Here is a 22,027-nt window from a genome sequence, read left to right on the forward strand (position 1 = left end):
GGAAGGGCATGGGGAGACTCCTGTCCCCCCTCCCCAGCCCCCCGTCCCGTATGCCCGGTGGGGGGGTGGGCAGGAGGTGACCAGCCCTGGACACTCTCCTCTCTCTCCTCCATCTTCTCTCCCGAGCTCAGCTTCCCCAGCCTGGGACGGTCCCATTGATCGGGCCGCGGGGGGGCGCGCCAGGCTGTGGGCGCTCTGGGGCTCCGGCAAGCGGCGGGAAGGGCGGCCCCCCAGGCGCCCGCGCGCCCAGCCCGTCAGGGGGACCCCCGCGAGGGTCGGGGCGCCGGCGCCCCTCCGCTGGGCTGAGGCGGGCGGCTCGGCCCGCTCCGTCCCTCCCCCCCGCTCCCGCAGTGGTGCGGCCCGGAGGTTAGCGGAAGCGGCCGCTCGGCGCTGCCATGTTGAGCCGCCGCCGCCGCCGCTTTGTTGTCGGCTCCATGTAGCTGGGGCCCGGGGGAGGGAGGGGGGATCGAGCCGGAGCCGCCGCCGCCGACCAGGCCGCCGAGGCCCGGGAGTCCCCGCCATGGAGGCCAACTGGACCGCGTTCCTCTTCCAGGTGAGGCCGCGGGGAGGCCGGACCCCCCGTTCGCTCACCGGCCGGGGCCGCTACGTCCCCGGGCAGCGGCCGCAGCCCAGCGCGGGGCTTCCAGCTAGGCCCGCCGACTGTCAGTCAGCGCGGCCGCCCGGCCTCCTCCCCCTCCGCCCCCCCTTCCAGGCCGGCGGGAAGCGGGGGGGGGGGGGGTGATCCCGCGCTATAGCGCTGCGCGGGACCGGCTATAGCGCGCCTGGCTGAGCAGCCCGCCCCTCCTTGCGGCGGCAGCGGATCCCTGGCGCGGGGGGGAGGGCTGCTCGCTTTTTTTTTTTTTTTTTTTTTTTTTGGTGTCCAAAAAATTGTGTTGCCCTCCCCATTTTTTTTTTTTTTTTTTTTGTGAAAAACGGTCTTCCCTCTTTTTTAATTTTTTTTGTATTGCACATAACAATCATCGCGGGGTTCCTCTCTCTTCCTCCCCCAAAAAGAAATCCCCCCATGGAGCAAGCACTGTGCATGGGAGAGAATAAATTAATCCCTCTTTAAACAGCCTGCCTCGGTGACTGAATGCCGAGGGTTATTGTAATCATTTAAAATAGGGTTTAATTTCAGCTAGGGAGCGGGAGATGGATCTTCCTAAGAACTGAGTACTAAAGAGAATAGTAAGAAACGGTACAGAGAAAAGCCGAGAATAATCCCTCCTCTTGCAAAATGAGTCACTGTTTTTTGTCTGTATTCAAGACAGCCCGAATGCTTTAAAATACAATACAAAGTGTGAATATACCACAAAAACATTCTCTGGCTCTTGTTTTTATGAATTATAACCTGGATCTTTCACTCACTGGCCTGTGCTCTGAAACCTTCTGCCACTTTGTATCTTGAAAATGTAAAATATGGAATTGCAATCCTCTTCTTCCCCCTCAGGAAAAAAAAAAAGCCACAGGCATCACCTTTTGCAAAGAGGATTATTTTACCTTGAAAATTACAAACCTAGACCTCTTGCTTATTTGATGTCCTGGCTAGCTTTTTAAAAACAACAAAACATGACGTTTGTTTGAAAACCTGAATGGAATGAATAAATCTGGAGAGAGAATGCAGCATTTCTTTGTAAAGGAAAAATAATAGTCCTGCAAGTACTAAGAGATGAGTCACTCACTTGGGTGCTCTGCTTCTGAAAACACGCTTAGAATGTTCTCTTAGAGAACAAACGTAACTGTCTGAGCTACTGCAAATATACAAACTCTTATTTCATATTAATTTTTTTGTATTCATTTATACAAAAGATAATAAACTATAAGTATATGAAACTATAGGACGCTGGTGATAACATGCAGTTTAGATCAGGATTTATAATTTTTCTCACTCTAGTGGGCAGTTGTGATTTGAATGTATACTTCACCAAGAAGTTTATCTCCTTATTCTAAGGCCATCTCCCTTTTTTGAGTTAGCAACTATTTTATCTTGTCAGCATACTGTTTGCACCTTTAAGAATAGTTGTTCTTGAAAATATATTTAGAATGGGGGATCTTATAATTATTTCATGTATCCCTCGTCACAGATAGTAAGCAATACTTTTAAGCATCTGCAATTCAGTTGCTTGTTAGTAGGGTTTTTTAATACTGGCATCAAACTCTTTGTTTTGGTTTTGTGGTAGGTATTCACTTTATTAAGGAGTCAGCAATTTACGGTCTCAAAAATATAATGCATCAATAGTAAGCATTTTTCTAAAGATGTGATATGGAAATTCCCTCTTCAGTCCTTTCAGAAAATAAATCTTGAAACCCTTGTAATGAATATTGGGTAGGTCTTGAGTTATTTTGATAAAACAAATGTTTTACAGTGCTGTTACCCTAATGTACCTACATACAATGGTGATTGGGGAGATTTTAACCTTGTCACTGCGTCACCCCATCCCTTCCAGAAAATCATTAGCAGGCTCAGAATTCAAAATCAATTTTACAAAACCTCACATCTTATTTTTTTGTAACTGTTTAAATTATTGGAACAGTATTTAATATTTGAGACAACATTTACTTCATGTGGTTTTCAATTGTGATATTTTAAAAAATAATTAAAGGAAATATTTTAAACCCTGTGTAGATAACTGTAATTCTCAGCCTGTTGGCTTTGTGGAAATGATTAAATGTCTTAATTTTAGTTTTAATGGCAATTAAATGTGAACAGTGAATTTTTATCCCCCCTTTTCTAATAAAGATACTGATCATGTGTGCTATCTTGATTAATTTTACCTTTTGAAAATATACATTAGATATGTATTTTGAAAACCACTATGTACCTGTCTGGAAAGTGAAAGTTTTATCTGTTAACAGACTAGGAGAAATCATCCATCAAATCCGGCATTCAAGATATGACTCATTGATGCTAATTTGCTGTTCTGACACTAAGGCTCCAGTGCAAAAATCCCTTAGCCTCTGGCACTGGAAGTGCACAGTGCCACATCCTAGTACTCTGGGTCATGAAATAGGCTTTTTTTTTTTCTGCTTTCCTCAGGGAAAGAAAGTTTGCTTAGTGGGGGAAATACTGTATTTGCATGGAAGACTTTTTCCAGGCAATCAAAACATCACAGATGTTGACTTCACATTAATTCTAGGTCCAGTAAAACAGTGACCTACAAGTGAATGATAATGACTTGCAAAAGACAGACAACAGGTGCATTCTCGCCTCTAACAGCAAGGGGAAGATACAGTCTGATCCTTTTTTAGAAAGCTCTAGTATAAAGGAGCCTTGGAAAGTGAGGAATACTGCTTGTTGCAGACAGGTTTTGTTAAAATAAAAAAAGGCAATATTGGTAATAACAGGGGAGCACACTGCTCTCTATAAGCTGAGTGCTTGGGCGGCCACCCAAGAGATATTCAGGTGTTGCCCAGCTGATTGACAGAATGTCCACAGCTGGCAGCATGTGTTTCTGTTGGTGGTGCACATCTGCACATGCCTCAGTGCACGTACACATTTTTTTCCGCACATGGATGGAAAATATTAAAGGGAACGTTGCAGTGGAGTATCTGAGAGCACAAGGTAAAAGCAGCCTTGTGTAATAGATGGCTTCATAACAGATAGCCTACATTGTTTCATGTCAGACATTTACATTGAAACAACAGAAATAATTGTATTACCTTGCAACGCTAATGGTTCTTTAAGGCTTAAAAATGTCCATAAACTGCCTAAGTTTGAACCTTGTCCAAAGGATTTGGACTCCCTATTATCCGATCTGCTAGCTCTCCCTGTGAAATTGTATATCTTGAGCTATCTTAGGATATTAACCATTTGTGCTCTGTGTGAAAATATATTTACTATAGCCTTGTCTGGAAAAGGCTCCTATTTAAGTGTCTGCTGATGCTATTTGTATAAGATTTAAAAATCTTGGTCAAGGCAACTGGAAAAAATATTAAAATTGTATTAGTACATTAAATGTTATTGAACTTGTGTTTTATATTGTACCCCTTGTGGCATCTGTATATACTACAAATCAATAAGCAGGGCTCGACAAATAATACAATCTACTCGCCCATGGCGAGTAGATTGTAACCCGGAAGAGCCGGGTTCGGGCGATCTGCGCATGCACAGATCGCTGGACAGCGTGGCTGGCGAGCGGGGCTCGCTGCGGTTCAGCGAGCCCTGTCAATAAGCATAGGCTTATAAAACAAGAGAAATAAAAATACAAAGTATCACTCAGGTTATGCAAAAACTTGATGGAAGAATGAGCTTATCCTTGCTCTAAGTCAGTGGCTCTCAACCTTTCCAGACCACTGTACCCCCTTCAAAAGCCTGATTTGTCTTGCACGTCTTCAAATTTCACCTCAGTTAAAAACTACTTGCTTACAAAATCAGACAAAAAATACAAAAGTGTATCTATTATTGAGAATTGCTTACTTTCTCATTTTTTACCATGTAATTATAACAAATAAATTAGAATACAAATATTATAGGCACATTTCAGTGTGTAGTGTATCTATAGAGCAGTATAAATAAGAGGTATGAAATTTTAGTTTGAACTGACTTCACTAGTGCTTTTTGAGACCTGTTGTAAAACTAGGCAAATATCTGAGTCAATGTACCACTGGAAGATCTCTGAATTCCCCCATGGGTACCTCTGTTTGAGACCCATTACTCTTAAGTTAGCAAATTCAGGCAATGAGGGCGTTCCATGCTTGTACCACCTACCAAAAATGCCTTGTTTCCCCAGACTTCAACGGTGTGTGTGTGTGTGGGGGGGGGGGGGGGGTAGGAATCATTAACTGAGGCACTTGGTATGTCTGCACTTACCCTGATAACACTCAACATATTTGCTGCATCCAAAATTTCTGAATAGACCTAAAAAGTACAGGGAGATGGACCAGTCACCACAACTGTTTGTAGTTATCAAAGCAGGTAACATCATGGACCTTCATACAGAATAGCTTGAGCTAAGTTGTGAACCAATCTCCACCAAATATAGGAGGCCCCCTACTCTTAACTGCCTGAGTTCTGACCCCCTACACTTACAACCGTTTCTATAAGTGCGGAAGGGGCTGAAAGAAAACCCCCAACTTATGTCCTCGGCCCGCATTTACGATGACGCACGGCACCTATCATAAATGAGGGTTTGAGTTACAACGTCCCCGACTTGCGACGCCACGGAACCAATCGCGTTGCAAGTCGGGGGCCACCTGTAGTATGAGACTATTGAAGAACAGGTATTCTCATTCTCGTGGGCTAAGGCTTGTGTGTACTTTCAATTCATTTTCAAAGAACATCATTACAGTCTGAAGCTTTAGGGTTTGTGAACGTGGGAATATAAAAGTGAATGAATGGAGTGTGTTGCGTGGAGGTCTTAAAACCCTTACTTGGATGTACTTAATATTGTAGTCATTGCTCCTGGTTATTGATGTTCTGTAGAGGCAAAAGAAGGAAAGCTTGGATGCCACCAAAATAGAAAGTCACAGATTGTTTCTGTAAATAGTAAAGTCTTCAAAGGGCTTTAAGCAATTGGCTATTGGGTAAAGCTGAAAGGATCTGAATTTGAATATGCTTAATAATGCTGTACATCCTGATTCAAAATAAAAGCTGACAGTCCTGAAGACTAAATCAGTACCTAATTGTAGTCAACTTGCAAAGTTCCAAACAAGACCATGTAAGATGAGGTTCATATGACAATAAAGGAAAACACATAGAAGTAATCTTGGAAAGATGTGGCATTAATGGAAATACAAGTTTCAGTAAGATCAGTTTCATGCCACAGGCCTGTTCTGTTGCACTGCTGTAACTAAATTAATTTAAAACTGTTCTAGCTACAGTGGTTCAAAGCCCTATTGTAGATACCCTTAAAGTGGTTTTGAATCATGCTTGTAATTTATTTGGCTTAATGTTACATTTATTGTTACATAATGCTACATAATTTTAAGCACGATTTAAATCGTTTGAGTGTCTGTCTGTAGCAGGTCTTTGTACCGGTGTAACTAGATCAGTTTTAAATCAATTTAGTTGCAAAAACACAAGTTGTCCAATATAGATATCCCACACCATCTCTACCACCAGCCTCAGGTAGGAGAGTGTACAGCTGAGTTGTGGCATGTTCACTGTGGTAAGATAGCAGAGATTTGATTTTTTTTAAAATGCTATCCTCACATATGCAGCAGTCCAGGTTTGTCAGCATGTCAAATTACATTTTTTTTTTTAAAGAATAACTTATATTTGTTGTAAGTCTTTGCTCCAGAAATGACCAGATTCCTATGCTTATTGATGAGGAGCACTCTTTTGTGAAAGAGTAATGAGAAGCAAGATGTTCTTTTTTTTTTTTAATCAAATTTCTAGCAGCAAAGAGCACCTGAGAACATCTTAATCAGGATATTAATGTCTTTGGAAATTACTAAATCTAGAATGTGACAATTCTTGATGCAAATTATTTAAATGGGGTCTCAGCACTGGCAAAGTAGAGCAAACAGATATATTCAAGTGAGATGCCTCATCTCCTCTTGGTTCACTGGGGCTGCAGTTGAATTCTTACAGGGTTTTTAAATATAATCATCCAGCAGGCTGTTAACACTTGTCTGACACATTATGGATATTCTGAAGGGGTTGACCACACAATCTGCCATCACAGATCTCGTATAGTCTCTGTATGTAGATCTTGTTTAGTCTTGTAGAGCTTGTATAGTCACTTATGTAGGAGTGTCACAGAGAGAGAAATCAAGCAATATGCTGTTAAAAGGCCTGACTAATACCTGGTCATTTGCCATAAGGAATGTTGCCCTCAGGAGATTTAAAAAATTGTTTGACTTGATTGTACTTTCCTGCACCTGTGCACTGCAGAATCTTCACAACACATGGATTTAAGTGTAAGTGGTTTATCCTATGACAAACTATTCTAGGGAGATTTGTATCATTTCTTGCACTTGTTAGTTCAGTGACTTTTTGATCTAAGATTTGCTTTCCTTTTCCTGTAAATGCTCTGAGCATGTCAAAGTGAGCGCCTGCCAACAGGAATTCTGAAGTGTGACTGTTTGGTTTTTAGGCACACGAAGCCTCCCATCACCAACAGCAGGCAGCACAGAACAGTCTGCTGCCCCTCCTGAGCTCTGCTGTTGAACCACCTGATCAGAAGCCGATTCTGCCCTTACCAATAACCCAGAAACCTCAGCCTGCACCTGAAACATTGAAGGATGCTATTGTTGGGATTAAAAAGGAAAAACCTAAAACCTCCTTTGTATGCACATATTGCAGCAAAGCTTTCAGGGACAGCTACCATTTGAGGCGCCATGAGTCCTGCCACACGGGGATAAAGTTAGTGTCACGGCCAAAGAAAACTCCCACCACAATGGTGCCCCTAATCTCAACTATTGCTGGCGACAACAGCCGAACTTCACTGGTTTCAACTATCGCAGGCATCCTGTCAACGGTCACTACATCTTCTTCTGCCACCAACCCCAGCAGCAGTGCTGGTGCAACAGCCATGGCTGTGACTCAGACGGTGAAGAAGCCCAGCAAGCCTGTTAAGAAGAACCATGCTTGTGAGATGTGTGGAAAAGCCTTTCGGGATGTGTACCACCTCAATCGGCATAAGTTATCCCACTCGGATGAAAAACCTTTTGAATGTCCAATTTGCAATCAGCGCTTCAAGAGGAAGGACCGCATGACCTATCATGTGAGGTCTCATGAAGGTGGCATCACCAAACCATACACCTGTGGTGTTTGTGGAAAAGGCTTCTCGAGGTACCATGTAGAAAATCCCAGGCGAGCTCAAGTATTGGCTTTTCGTAATCAAGAAGGGTTAAACTATCATAGCAAGGGGCTAGGAGAACCAGACATCTTAGAAGATTGGTGAGGGGATAAAGAGCCTTGTTTACTTAGGGTGTGGGTCTCAATCTAAGACAATTTTGTCATGTCTAAATGCTGTCACTGTTTGATCGTTATTCAATGTTCTGAAATGACTTGATGGCCTGAGTCCAGGTCATGGTGGAAAGGTGTCCACATCATACTTGGTGCTAGCTGGACCCCTTAATACAGTCTTTGTAGGGACAAGGATTGAACTGGGCATAGAGACTGATCTGTCGTCTTGCCTGTAACATAACTCCTTCCAGATGAAGATTGGGGTTCACTGGCAGAGCAGTGTGGGGAAGCTTGCATTGCTGCTGGCTGTATCTTGTTCTGTTAATAGAGTGACCATCCATCTCTAGGACTGTTAATGCAACTCCTTTTTTACAAGTACTAAAAATTCACTAACTGTAGCACTTCCAGGTGTATAATAGACACATGGCTGAGTTTTAAACTTTGCTGACTTGGTCCTAGTGTAACTTTTTTGCACCTCAATGGGCTGCTTCATAGGTAAGGGGAGACTTCTTTTTGTCCTTGGAAGGGGGATGGGCTGAAAATGGCAATCCATGCAATGTTCATTGCTGTCTATTTGTAACAGTACATGTTCTGTTCTGTACCTCTGTTCTTTCACAGGCCCGATCACTTAAGCTGTCATGTAAAACACGTTCACTCGACAGAGAGACCCTTCAAATGCCAAGTAAGGGTTAACATGATTTATCAACAGCATAAGTTATTGTACAGTTAGTCAACTTCCACTGAGTATTCCACCAAGGAATATATTGATTTACCTGGTTCCCTTAAATGCAAGTTTTGGAATAAGGCTCTGTCCCCACTTGTGGTTTGTGTTTTGTAGTTATGATCCCAGTGTAGAAGCAGCTTAAGCATATGATTTTCCTAGCATTTATAAGAATGGAATCTTACTTGCTCTTTGGAGAATATTATCAGAGCCCTGTTGTTCAAATTTGCCTTTAAAACCAGTGTGACTAAATCCTCAAATTGACACTGATTGCTGGCGGAAGCAATGTGGGATTTGTTTAGCAATGTTTGTAGGTAAAGGCCGTTATGAAAATAGAGTATTTTGCTTGAAATCGAAAGCAAACTGTCATGATGAAAGTAAGTTGAAGATTAAAAACAAGATACAGTACTTGACTAGTTTTGAACAATTCAACTATTCTGTGGTTTCATTTGGCATCATCCATGCTCGTTCCAACCTGTTTAGTGACTCATCATATTATAAGTAAATGCTTTGAATTAAAAGAATAGCTCTAAAGAAATGCTTTTGTTTTCTTTCCTGATTTTTGGATTGGAACAGAGCAACAAAAAATAATCATAACCGGAAATATACAGTGAAGCCTGTATAAGAGATCACTCTTGTCTGTTGTAGGCGGTTACAAACCATCTATCACTTAAGATTACAAGACAAACTTCTATTTCAAGAGATTGCTCCAAAGTTGTCCCAATAGTATAAAGTATTCCTATTAAGCAATTGAATTATGTTCCCCCTCTCAAGTGGTTGCTTGAGTTGGGCTTCACTGTAAAACCATGTAAAATCAAAAGGTTTGTCGACATGTTTAGGGTACAGTAGCTCCTAAAAATCAAATATGTTTTTTAAATGGACATGTCCCCAGTGAATTAAGATGGTCTACACTTAAAAAATGCTGTTGTCCTTCATATAGACATGCACTGCTGCCTTTGCCACCAAAGACAGACTGCGGACACACATGGTGCGCCATGAAGGAAAGGTATCATGTAATATCTGTGGTAAACTTCTGAGTGCAGCGTATATCACCAGCCACTTAAAGACACATGGGCAGAGCCAAAGTATCAACTGTAATACCTGTAAACAAGGCATCAGTAAAAGTAGGTGCACGTTTTAAAAACACTTTTAGTTTCTGTGTTCTAAACATTTTGCAATATGAATTACCTTTGACTTCCTTAATGTAGAATACACGTGTGACTCAGATGTTTGTACCTATCAGAAAATAGGTCTTTTCCATGAAGAATCCATTTTCAAAGCTTCAGATCAACACATTGGGGTATGTGGGGCTGGCCTAGGACTAGGAGTATTGATTTACCTCTTAGAGGAAAGCTCTGAGGTGAGGAAGTGAGAGAGAATAGTTCTTCACATTAAAGTATGAAGAGCCTAATGCCTTTGTCTTTCAACTTCTGAGTACATTTGGATATATCCTAAACTACTTCGTTAACAGCAAAACTTAAAGGTGGGAGAAGGGGAAAATGTCTAGGAGTTTAAATCCATAACAGAATGTGTGTAGTCTTGAAAATGACACATTTGCCTTTTATAGCAAAATATTTGAAAACTTGGCAAGTCCTATGTTTAGGATTTAGAGCTTGATCTAAAACTCCATGAAGCCAATGTAAAAACTCCCACTGATTTCTATGAGCCTTGGATCAATGCCGTCAGTGTCTCCCCCTTCCCCCCCCCCCCCCAAAGTATTTGACAAAACAAGCACTTAAAGCAAAGCATTTCCTGTATTGTGTGATATGTTTTGGGCATTGGTGCTAATTTGGCCTGAGCTGTACAGGTGGTCAGACTAGATGATTGTGAAATTCAGGCCTTAAAATCTGTGAATAACTTCAGCAGAAATGCTGAATCCTAACTTTTTTGGAGTGGCCAGTAAGTGTAGGAGAGATTGGCTTTCTTTCTTTTTAAAAACAAACAAGCAAACAAAAAAACCCCAAAACGCAACACTTATATCTACACATCATGTTGGTGATTTAGGCTGAGATTTCAAAGAAATCTAAAGGAGCTGGATGTCTAACCCTCTTCCTGCAGGTTCTTTTGAAAATTTGGTTCTTAAAACCTTCAGTGTTTTGCCTTTTAGTTCATATTTAATGTGGCTTTTTATATATATACCTAGAAGTTTGAGGACAGTTGGAATATCTAGTAAGCTTGACAAATGTTTACTGAATTGGATGTTTAAACTAAGGCTACGTCTAGACTACATGCCTCTGTCTCCAGAGGCATGTAGATGAGGCTACCAGGCATAGGAAAACGAAGCGGCGATTTAAATAATCGCCGCTTCATTTAAATTTACATGGCTGCCGCGCTGAGCCCATCAGCTGTTTGTCAGCTCAGCGCGGTAGTCTGGACGTGTGGGTGTCGACATCAGAGGCATTTGTCAACCACCCAGGTATGCCTCTTGGGATGAGGTTTACCTGGGTGGTTGACAAATGCCTTTGATGTCGACACCCACGTGTCCAGACTACCTGAGCCAACAAACAGCTGATCGGATCAGCGCGGCAGCCATGTAAATTTAAATGAAGCGGCGATTATTTAAATCGCCGCTTCGTTTTCCTATGCCTGGTAGCCTCATCTACATGCTTCTGGCGACAGAGGCATGTAGTCTAGACGTAGCCTAACATTAACATAAGAATTATTTTTGGAGTGGGGTTGTTGGAGTCTGTCCTTGTTCCTACAGTACCAACTGCTCTGCCTTTTCAGTGTCAGTTCAATGACACTAAACAGCTTACGGGAGATATTATGGGATTCACCAAAGGCAGTGATGAAAGTGGCAGGAGCAGCAATGTGGTCAGGGAGTAAATAGCTATTTTCTGATGTGAAGGTGAACTAAAAATACTTTTAATCTTGATTTCAAGATGGTGAGAGGGGAGTCTTTTTAAATAATGAATGCCGTTTTTAACCTAACTCAGCTGCTTCCTTGAGATCTAGAGAAATCGGATCTGTTTGTGCTGCAGAAGCCATTCCATTTTAAAGTCCTGTATTTCATTCTCTTTATCATCCTTGAGATGTCTCCCACTATGAAAGAAATCAGATAGTTCATAGCTCGCACTTCTCTAGATCTCAGGTAATTTTGCAGCAATATAGCGCTAATCATGTGTTTTTTCAATCGCTCATATCTTGCTCTTTTATAAGAGTCTGACACGTTTTTTAACTGTAAACAAAAGCCTTCATCCTTTAAGTAGAAAGTTGCATACATTTCCAACGTGAATTTGTGTGTTTTTTTACTTGACTGGCATAGCATGCATGAGTGAGGAGAGCAGTAACCAGAAGCAGCAGCAGCAACAGCAGCAACAGCAGCAGCAACATGTAACAAGCTGGCCTGGAAAGCAGGTAGAGACTCTGAGATTATGGGAAGAGGCCGTCAAAGCAAGGAAGAAAGGTAAAACAAAATAACATAATCTATGATCTATTTCATTTATTTTAAAATAGATTAGAATGTGAAATGGCAAAAAAGTGGATTGACGTACGCAAATTTAATTCTTCGTCATAAAAATTCACTTCTCAAAGGAACTTCTTTACTACTTAGCTTCAATCAGATTCAGCCCTTGAATGTGCGCAGAAACCTCCTTTTGTAGTTAATGGGAGCTGTGCCTGCACTCAAAGGCAGAATTTGGCCTTTGATTTCTGTCTGTTTTCTGTCCCTTCTTTAAAACATCAGCCAGTTGTTAGAGCTCACACATCCCACATTTTTTTGTGTAGACATCAGGTTCCATTTAAACATTTCTTTCATATCCCCTCTGTTCTTTCCATTGTATTACATTTGTTTATAGCCATTGCACAATTATTTGCCCAAAGTCTGGTGAAATTCATACTCACTTTTTTCCCCACTGCTTTAGTGTCATGTTTCTAATTACAAAATTAACTAGATTACAGTTACTATTGCCAAGACAGGGTTTACCTCTACCTATCCTATTGTATTCAACATTGAATAGTACCCTTTTGTTGTTCACTATGCCTGTTGCGTAAGGAATAGATTGCTTCAGTTTACTCTCTCACTTGGAGTGCAGCTTGAGATCTCCAATTACCTCTAGTTCATTCTTTTCACAACATTTGGTTTCTAATTTCTATCATGTGGCTCCCTCTGATTAAATGTTTTATAATTAATTCCTGCTGTACATTTACTCTTGTTCATTAACTCTTAATTTTGAACCATAAATATTCTCCAGCTATCTTTCCTGTCAAACTTCTCACAGTTCTTCCATACTCTCATCAGTTAGTCCAGTCCTCCTTTTCTATTACAGGGCAGTTAACTCTCTTTCTGATTGCTGCCGCCCCAAAGGTTTTTTTTCTAATTCTGTGATAGGCTGTTTAGAAACAGCCTAATCTTTTTGTCTTACTCTTCAGTTATTACTGTTTATATTAGAATTTACCTGGCTAGTGTGCCAGTGCTATGGGGATAACCAAAGTGAGGCTTGTTCTGTTCATTCTCTGTTTTGTTTCTACTTCCTTCTTTCTTACCATATCTATTGGTCAATGATTTTATAAAGACCATTTTATTAAAAAGAGGAAGGGAGGGGGAGAAAGGGAAAAGTGGGTGGAAGGGAGGGAGCGGCATTTGTGTGGGGAAGGTATTGTGCCAAGTTATTCAGTAAGTATCACAGTGATACTGTTTCTTCAATAAAACCTGTGGTGCCGGAAGAGCACCCTTAATATCTGGGGTGAGGTCGGGAGGGTGTTTGGAAGATGAAACTAGACCAGGCAGTTCCATTGTTGTTTCATGGTCCTTTTCGTGCTGGTTCTCATGCATTAGCACCACATGTTGTGTTGGTTTTGCAATTCCGCAGGTGAATTTTTAAATTGAGCAGTTTGGTTTAATTTCAGATATCTGTTACAATTGTTTTAAATCCCTCACACACTTTTTTTTTTTTCCTCCACACCTGAATATTGACCCCGAATAGTCAACAGTGACCCTCTACTGGGGTTAATGCCTCTGTAAAGAAAAACACTGTCTTAGTACATTTGGATAGCCTGCATGGCAAGGGTGGACTCTTGGCTCGTAGTTTACCTCTTGAAGTATGGATATAGATTGAGCATGGTGTCCGACTCTACAAATGTGAAATAAGACACGGTTTTAAAAATGCCATTACATTGATACGGAATATATTTTTGTCGGTTTCTTTAGCAGTCATTCCTTTCTTTTATCCACCTCCACCAGCCCGCTTCTGTTTTTGGAGCATTGTGCTATGGCTAACCAGCAGGTGGTGCTGATATCTAGTGGAGTCATCTGCCTCTTCCATGGAGCCTGGCTGTATCTTCTCCACAAAGTGTCCAGCCCTTGCTAGACCCAACTGGGAACAGACCCAAGATCCTCCATCTCAATGCAGGGTCCTCTTGGTTCTTGCCTGTTCAGCCATAGTCTCTATTGCAAAACACAGTAAAATACTGGCGTGGAATTGTAGTTAATGTTACAGTTGAGGAGATAATGGGGGTTATGAGATCTACTGACTGGGTATACTTGAAAATTGCTAAGGTAAACTAACCACGATCAGTGGAACAATTTAGCAGAAATAATTAAGACTGAAATAAGCAGGTAAACATTGACATTAGCTTTGCTTATCAGTCCCTAATAATGACTTTTTAAAACCTTCACAGAATGTCAATTCACCTTTGAGAAGGCTATAGAGTACGTACCATTCGGTATGTACACACTCTTCTCTACTTATAATGTTCCTCTTGAGAGGATTTTACTGATTTGTACAATACTGTTTTTGTGAACATCAAAACCCTCTTTATAAGACAACCTCACTTGACTTCTCAGGAAAGAATTTTGAATTCAGATGAGCTGCATGAAAGTTATATTTATTGTAGGCTGTAGAATGTTAACTGTTAACTTACTAATATTTTCTAAAGAAAATTATTCCAGAACTTGTTCTTGTTTTTGTTTGGTTTTCTTTTAAATATTGTCCATGTTTTTTTATGTGTTAAAACTTTTTTGTCTTTTTATGTCTCATTTTTAGAAGCTGCTAATTTGTGCCAAACCTCCACTGCTGCTACTACGCCTGTGACTCTTACTACTCCATTCAATATAACGTCCTCTGTGGCTTCTGGGACTATCACAAACCCAGTCACAGTGGCAGCTGCAATGAGCATGAGAAGTCCAGTAAATGTATCAAGTGCAGTTAATATATCTAGTCCGATGAACCTAGGGCATCCTGTAACCATAACAAGTCCATTATCCATGACATCTCCATTAACGCTCACAACACCGGTCAATTTACCTACCCCAGTAACTGCTCCTGTGAATATAGCGCATCCAGTCACTATAACATCTCCTATGAATCTCCCAACACCAATGACATTAGCAGGTCCTTTAAATATAGCAATGAGACCGGTAGAGAGCATGCCTTTCCTGCCTCAGGCCTTGCCCACATCTCCTCCTTGGTAAAGAATCTCTAAACAGTATTAAAGGGGATTAAAAACTGAATCCTTACCAGCAGTTTTGTAGTTAATAATAATTAATAATAATAATAATGATGATGATAATAATATAATAATAAAGTCAAACTAAACCAGGGCAACGTGCACCAGTTAAAGACCATAATAGCGTCTTTCCCTGTTGATTTGGCTCATCGTGTTCAAACTAGAGTTTGTAATTTGTCACTTCGTTTAAGACAAGTTTTACCATTAGCTAACGATAATGTTGAAATAGGACAGGTGGTTACTTTCCACAGTTATAAACCAGTCATTAAAAATCAGCATTACTGTTTTATCCCAGAAATTATAAAGTAGGAAATGATTTTAATCTAAACACTAGCAAAGACCCCTCTATATGGTTGACAGGGTGGATGGCTAATTTTAACTTGCCGGTTCTAAATCCACTGATTCAGAGCTAGTGTAGTATCTTTGTCTGTGTTAATGTTTTTTTTATGAGTAAATGCATTACAATGTTGTCATTTTTAATGCATTTTGGAGAAAATATGCATTTTACCTTTGGGAATATGGTAATTTCAGGCAGCATTCCCTATGGGAAAGGTGATACCAACTCTGATATGCAAAGCATATGATAACTTATCATTCTAACTTCTACATATAATAGGGATTGTGACCTGATATTTGGAGATGTAAATATTACCCAACATATTACCCTAAGGAAATGTAGCATTGTAGTCAACGTTTTTTTTAAACTGTTAATGTTTGGTAAGAAACAGCCATGGCTGACAGAAGAGGAGTTGAAATGTGCGTAAACATGGTCTCTGAGCAGTCAGAACCTCATGGGACTCTTACCTAAGAGCAAAAGGAACGCTTTGAATCGTATAAAATATTGCTTTAAGCTGGAAGACTCTGGAAGCGCTGGGGTGTGATGTATATGCCCTCTCTCTCCCACTCAGAACCTGTTGATGTTGCAGCAGGGGACAGACGTGTTAGTTGTTCACTAGAAGTTTTTGTCTTATATTAAATTGTATACAGTTTTTATTCTAACCACTAACTAGGTAGGATGCCCCTTCAGGACAAGCCAAGAGCATCTTTTAATTTCTCCCGTATTTCTTAATCAAGTGTTGTGCAAATCTGTTCCACTTTGTAAATATTTTCAAACATTTTTACTTTATTCTTCTATTGTGTTAACACATTTCTATAAATTTGTGGTGGTTTTGGGGTGACAGTCTGAGCTGTCCAGCCTAGAAGTATTCCACAAATGGTTACACATGTTAAAACTACATGTGCTTTTTATTTCTTAGACTGTTTATCTGTACATAAAGTAGAAAGCAAAATCTAGGGAAACAGATATACTTTTTAGACTATCATGTCACATATTCACATTTTTAAAGCTTTGTTTAAAAAAGACACCCTAAAACCAAGACTCTACATTTAAAAAAGAAAATTGAGGAGTTGAGATTTTATTTTATTTTAATGAAGTTGAAAGCAATGGAAATTAGTGTGTATGCATCTTACAGAATCCTCACAGGATCGACTGCTTCCGTTGATACCCTGCCATGTCAGTACAAGCAGCAAATACCAGGCTTCTAGGTCAGGTGACAGGTATCTCTGTTTCATTGTGCAAAATCGTTCTAGGGGCTTGGACTACATAGTAAAACAAAAAATAGAACTTAGTGTAAAATAATTTTATAAATGATCTTTTGTACTTTAGGACATCAAATTGTACAACTTTTGTATATATAAAAGCTTAGGAACTTTCTGTTTAGCAGAAAGGAAACACATTCCTACACTTTTAATGTATATGTTTGTTATAATGTCCATGTAAACATATGCCCTATGTTTGTGCCTTTTAATTAGTTCGTCTCAATAAACAAAAATGTAGAGAAGAATATGTAGCTATGACTTTGTTACCATTGTTTTTACTGCAACAGTACAAAGATCTTTGTTTTCCACAGTAGAGCTTTGCATGCAAGCGGCTACGTGAGTTAAACTGATGTGGCCTAAATAAGGCATGTAAGCAAATGCAGCTCAACAAAGTCTGTCACTGTCTCTCCTTTGCAGCCTAATTGTGGTCAAGCATTGCATGCTGGGATTTGTAGTCTCCAAGCCCTATTCCTTTGTATTACAGATGAAAATTATATCAACTTGCACCATTTTTACAAACTAGGTACAGCCTTCTAGCACCTGGCAATCTGCTACTGTGACTCCCAGATGGGTGAAGTTTGGGAGTCCCTGATCTTAAAAAATAAAGGCATTAAAAACCAATATGGAAATGTGTACTAGAAATGGTTATCCATTAATTATATAATAAACAACTGTGAACTTAATTGTATGTTGTCAATTAAGGTAAAACTGAAAATGAATGTCAGCTTCTGTGCCCTGATAGTCATGTTTCAGTTCTTAACAAACACTCATTAAATGCTAGGAAATTCCCCATTGTGATAGAGAATGAATGTCTCGATTAATTCCGAAACTAGTAACCATATACTGTTCCTAGCAGAAAGTACAACTGAACAGAGAAGGAGTATTGGCTCGTCCTTTTTTTTTTTAGTTGGCTCAGTTCAAATTTATCTGATTTATATCTAAATGGCTGCATTAACTAATTGGGTAAACATTGATTTTTTTTTTTTTTTTTTTACTGTATATGAATTGTTCTCCTGCGGTGTGCTCCTCTGCTTTCCTTATTCTGACATTAATTTTACTTATATTGCCATCACACAGAATATTTCAAGCTACTTTTGATACATTAAAGTTAACAAATTCAACTTTTTGTATTACTTACTACCTTTAACCAAATTCATCTAAAGTCTAGAAAGGTAACACGGTCAGCTGCTTTAAATATGTGATGTACTGCATTAAAACAGATGGATGGCTTATGGGGTAACTTCGGCCATTTCACTGCTGGTCTAACTTTCCTTTTTTTTAAATGACAAAGGCATAATGGAAATTGTATCCTGGAGTAGCCATCTAGCTCTGTTAAAATTTCTATACGGTTTATATTTAGCCTACTTAGGAACTTAGGAATTGTTATGCTAAATAATGTCCTTAGGCTATCTAGACCAATATCTTATTTCCAAAGTAGTCAGCACTAGATGCCTCAACGAAAGGAGCAAGAATTATGTAGTAGGCATACAGGGATAATCTGCCCCCCTCACTGTGATTGTGATTGACTATCCCTGGAACATGAGTGTATTTATCCCTTGCAAACTCTTTAGGTAAAATTCTAGTTCCATTGAAGTCAGGGGTAAAACTCCCATTGATATCAGTGGGGTCAGGATTTCACTTTATTTGCATTAAATACTGTGTTAACAATGGGTATTTTTACCTGTATAAACATCCAATCCTCATTTGACTCCAGCTAAATTCTGGGCCTTGGTGATATCTGCTGGTTTACCTTCAGGCTGTGTCTACACTGGCATGAATTTCCGGAAATGCTTAAAACAGAATAGTTTTTGTTGTATTTCCGGAAAAAGAGTGTCTACATTGGCAGGCTGCTTTTCCGGAAAAGCCCTTATTCCGGAAAAGCATCTGTGGCCAATGTAGACGCGCCTTTTCCGGAAAAGAGCCCCGATTGTCATTTTCGCGATCGGGGCTTTTTTCCAGAAAAGACTACTGGGCTGTCTACACTGACCTTATTCTGGAACAGTGTTCCGGAATAAGGACTTATGCCCGAGCGGGAGCAGCGTAGCTTTTCCGGAATAGCGGCTGATTTTGTACAGTAGAGCATCGTTGCTTTTCCGGAAATTCAAGAGCCACTGTAGACAGCTCGCAGCTTATTCCGGAAAAGCGGCTGATTTTCTGGAAAAAGTGGCCCAGTGTAGACACAGCCTCACAGTTTATGCCTACTAATGCAACCCACTGAAAGTGATGCCATCTCAGTTCTTGCAGGGTCTGTCCTCTTAGTTTATCACCAACTATGACACGTCTTATTTTTTTAGAATGAGTAATATGGGTATGAAAATGTCCCTGGACTCAGTCTAAAATAAAAAGGGATTTCTTTAGTCTCTGCAATTAATACTATTTGCTGGTTAATACCTCAAGTGGACACTTTCCATAGATCTGATGGTACAGTTTTCAGAACTGAGTAACAGTTTGTAAAGATTCTTGCAACATTGCCACAAAGCATAGCTCTAGTTTGACTTGTATGTCTAGGGATGCAGCTCCAGTCAGGTCAATGGGGCTACGAGTGAGGGCGCAAATTCTGCATCTGGCCAGGATTGCAGTTTTCGGGGACAGTGCCCCATGGGGTCCTTCTAAGTCTTTTCTTAAAAGCTAGTGTTTTTATGGAAATGACCCCTGTGGGTCATCAAATGCAGTAATACACTCATATTCCATCAGACCTGTTTTATGAATGCTAGAGCCATTGCTGAAATTTGGTCTGAGTGCTCCTGTTTTTATACTAAAGAGTAACTTCAATCTTTTTTTCACTGAGAGAACTCCTGTTGACTTCAGTAGGTTTTGGATCAGGCTCTTAAGTGACCAGCTCTCTGATTACAAGCAGAAAATGTGAGACGGAAAGTGTAAAAGGGTGGGATTTTCATAAGCATTTAGCAGTAAACTAATGACTTCTCATAACTGAAACTCTTTAATAGAATTTGCAGAATGGCTTCTCGGAGAATTTACATTTAATCAGTGATGTGCAAAATCATCCTCTGCATGCAAGAAGGGCTAACCTGTTACTAGGCTCACCTGTGCTTTTTAGAAGCTATGTTAAGTGAAATTAAATATTTATGACAGATACTGTCATGGGAATCCGCTAAACCAGCCTGTCTGGGATCACATCCTGATTTTCTTGTGCATTCAGAATTCCAGCTGACCTCAATGGCAGTTTTGAATAAGCAGATAATTTAGGATTTGGTCTTTCTATAGAACAATACCCGCTACTATAGTGAGCATGTTTTTTTTAACAGAATGTGGATCATCCTATCCTTGTTTACTTACTTGCAACTGTCTTATACATAGGCTTATTAATATCAGCTTGAAGTAGTTGTGAGGCAAAGATGAATGTGTAAAATCTTACTTGGAGTCAGATGAATAAAGAACAGCACAGACCACTGCTTTTTGTTAAAAATATAACTGAGTCATCAACTTGTACCATCAACTTTAAGTAGCAGTCTGAAAAACATGAAAACCACTACGTGAAAATAATACTATTTGCTCTAGTAGCACATTTTGATAGTACAATTTAGAGGATGTTTTATTCCTCAAAAATTACAACTCTTTCTCTCTCTTTCTCTTTGCAATTCAGTTGTCAGTGCAGTATTTAGGCTCTGTTAGGCCAAATGAGGATGGATGGTAAAGTATGACATTTCAGGCATGGACCTGAAATAGGGCAGCTGAAAACTTGAACTGAGTTCTGTATTCCCTTCAGCTGGTGTATTTGCAAAGATAGTATGGTCATAAAAGAACAGCTGAATGCATCCTTAAATACCTTAGTGCCTGGAACACCAGTTCTAATCTTGGCTCTGAATACTTGTCTCATTTTAGGATCTGGGGAAAAGTTACTTAATCTGTTTGCACCTGTTTCCCTATCTGTAGAATGGGGCTAATATTAGTTTCTAAGGCTGGTTAAAATTGAGACTGCTGCTCTGCAATAAAAAATACATTTTTTTCATAAACTCATTTTTGAGTGATGTTAGCCTTGTAAATATTCACTCTGTTTTTTCAATGAAATTATTTGGAAAATAAAGGGGAAAAAAGATGAAAATCCAATTCAAATGGTTAATTTTTATTTGTTTAAATTCCACTGTTTGAATCAAAATGAATTTTTAAAAATTTGGATCACTTTATCAAAAAATCTCTCATATTTGAATGCTTTACAATGTATATTAATCATAAAGTTGTGTTTAACTTAAAGCTATTAACTGAAACTTTGATCAGTCCTATTACCTTACAAAAGTTCTGTGAAGGCTGGTTAAAGAGACTGGTTGATTTCTCTCTCTCCCCCTCTCACCGCCCCCATTTAACCAATGTAAAACACCCTTCATAGGGTGTGAGTGATTTCCTCCCCTCCCCCCCTACACTGATGTATGGAGAATCATACAGAATAATTCTTAAGCGCTTTCATTGTGTGTAGCAGTGTCAGTCCCAGGATACTAGAGAGACAAAGTGGATGAGGTAATCTTCTATTGGATCAACTTGTGTTAGTGAAAAACATGATTTTATAGATTCTAAGGCCAGAAGAGACTATTGTCATTTCATCTGAGCTATACAGCAAAGGCTATAGAACTTCCCCATGCTAACTCCTAGAGCAGGTCTTTCAGAAAAACATCCAAGCTTGATTTAAAAATTGTCAGTGATAGAGAATCCACCATGATTCCTGGCAAATTGTTCCAATTGTTTTGAGTTTACACAGATCTGAAGATGAGTTCTGTGTATGCTCAAAACTTTATTTTGTCAATAATAATCGGTCCAATAAAAGATATTACTGCACTCATCTTTGTCTCGCTAACGTTCATGAAAGATTGTTAAAGACCGTAAAACATTAGGACCTTGATTTGCAAACACATACAGACAACTTTACTCGTGGTAAATTCAGTGAGACTATTCATCTAGGTAAAGATACTTTGGTTCTTAAAGCAAAATGCAGGACAATGTAGCACTTTAAAGACTAACAAGATGGTTTATTAGATGATGAGCTTTCGTGGGCCAGACCCACTTCCTCAGATCAAATAGTGGAAGAAAGTAGTCACAACCATATATACCAAAGGATACAATTAAAAAAAATGAACAAATATGAAAAGGACAAATCACATTGCAGAACAGAAGGGGGATGCGGGGGGGGGGGGGGGGGAAGGGGGAGGAAGGAAGGTAAGTGTCTGTGAATTGCTGATATTAAAGGTAGGGAGAGTGGGATGTTTGTGAGTTAATGGTATTACAGGTGATAATTGGGGAAACTGTCTTGGTAATGGGTGAGAAAGTTCAAAGACTTGTTAAGTCCTTGTTGGCAAGTGTCGAATATTAACATGAATGACAGTTCAGAGGATTCCCTTTCAAGTGCAGATGTAAAAGGTCTTTGTAGCAGAATGCAGGTGGCTAAGTCATTTAGAGAG

The 22,027-nt window shown here is 39.8% G+C and overlaps 1 protein-coding gene across 5 annotated transcripts; it reads left to right on the forward strand.

The window, feature by feature from the left end:
• The first annotated feature begins 303 nt into the window (after window positions 1–303).
• Window positions 304–21,772, forward strand: VEZF1 (vascular endothelial zinc finger 1). 5 transcript variants are annotated; one of them, XM_075904792.1, is made up of 7 exons: window positions 304–553; window positions 7,038–7,843; window positions 8,471–8,534; window positions 9,514–9,697; window positions 11,839–11,979; window positions 14,193–14,237; window positions 14,558–21,772. In XM_075904792.1, the coding sequence occupies exons 1-7, from the start codon at window positions 521–523 to the stop codon at window positions 14,983–14,985; spliced, it is 1,701 nt and encodes a 566-aa protein (XP_075760907.1). In that variant the 5' UTR covers window positions 304–520; the 3' UTR covers window positions 14,986–21,772. The 5 variants fall into 5 exon arrangements, with proteins under 5 accessions (XP_075760907.1, XP_075760909.1, XP_075760910.1 ...); XM_075904795.1 differs by having other exon boundaries at window positions 309–553; window positions 7,038–7,756; XM_075904796.1 differs by having other exon boundaries at window positions 317–553; window positions 7,038–7,735.
• Window positions 21,773–22,027: the final 255 nt, after the last annotated feature.

The sequence above is a fragment of the Pelodiscus sinensis genome, chromosome 21 (genome assembly GCF_049634645.1).
Source record: "Pelodiscus sinensis isolate JC-2024 chromosome 21, ASM4963464v1, whole genome shotgun sequence".
NCBI lineage: Eukaryota > Metazoa > Chordata > Testudines > Trionychidae > Pelodiscus > Pelodiscus sinensis.

What these genes read in the sequence shown, in the direction of transcription:
- VEZF1 (XM_075904792.1), top strand. Translation starts at nt 521, where the DNA reads ATGGAGGCCAACTGGACCGCGTTCCTCTTCCAG. An exon ending in AGAGACCCTTCAAATGCCAA is followed by an intron (nt 8,535 to 9,513) that starts GTAAGGGTTAAC and finishes TCCTTCATATAG; the next exon opens with ACATGCACTGCTGCCTTTGC. An exon ending in CGTCAAAGCAAGGAAGAAAG is followed by an intron (nt 11,980 to 14,192) that starts GTAAAACAAAAT and finishes AAACCTTCACAG; the next exon opens with AATGTCAATTCACCTTTGAG.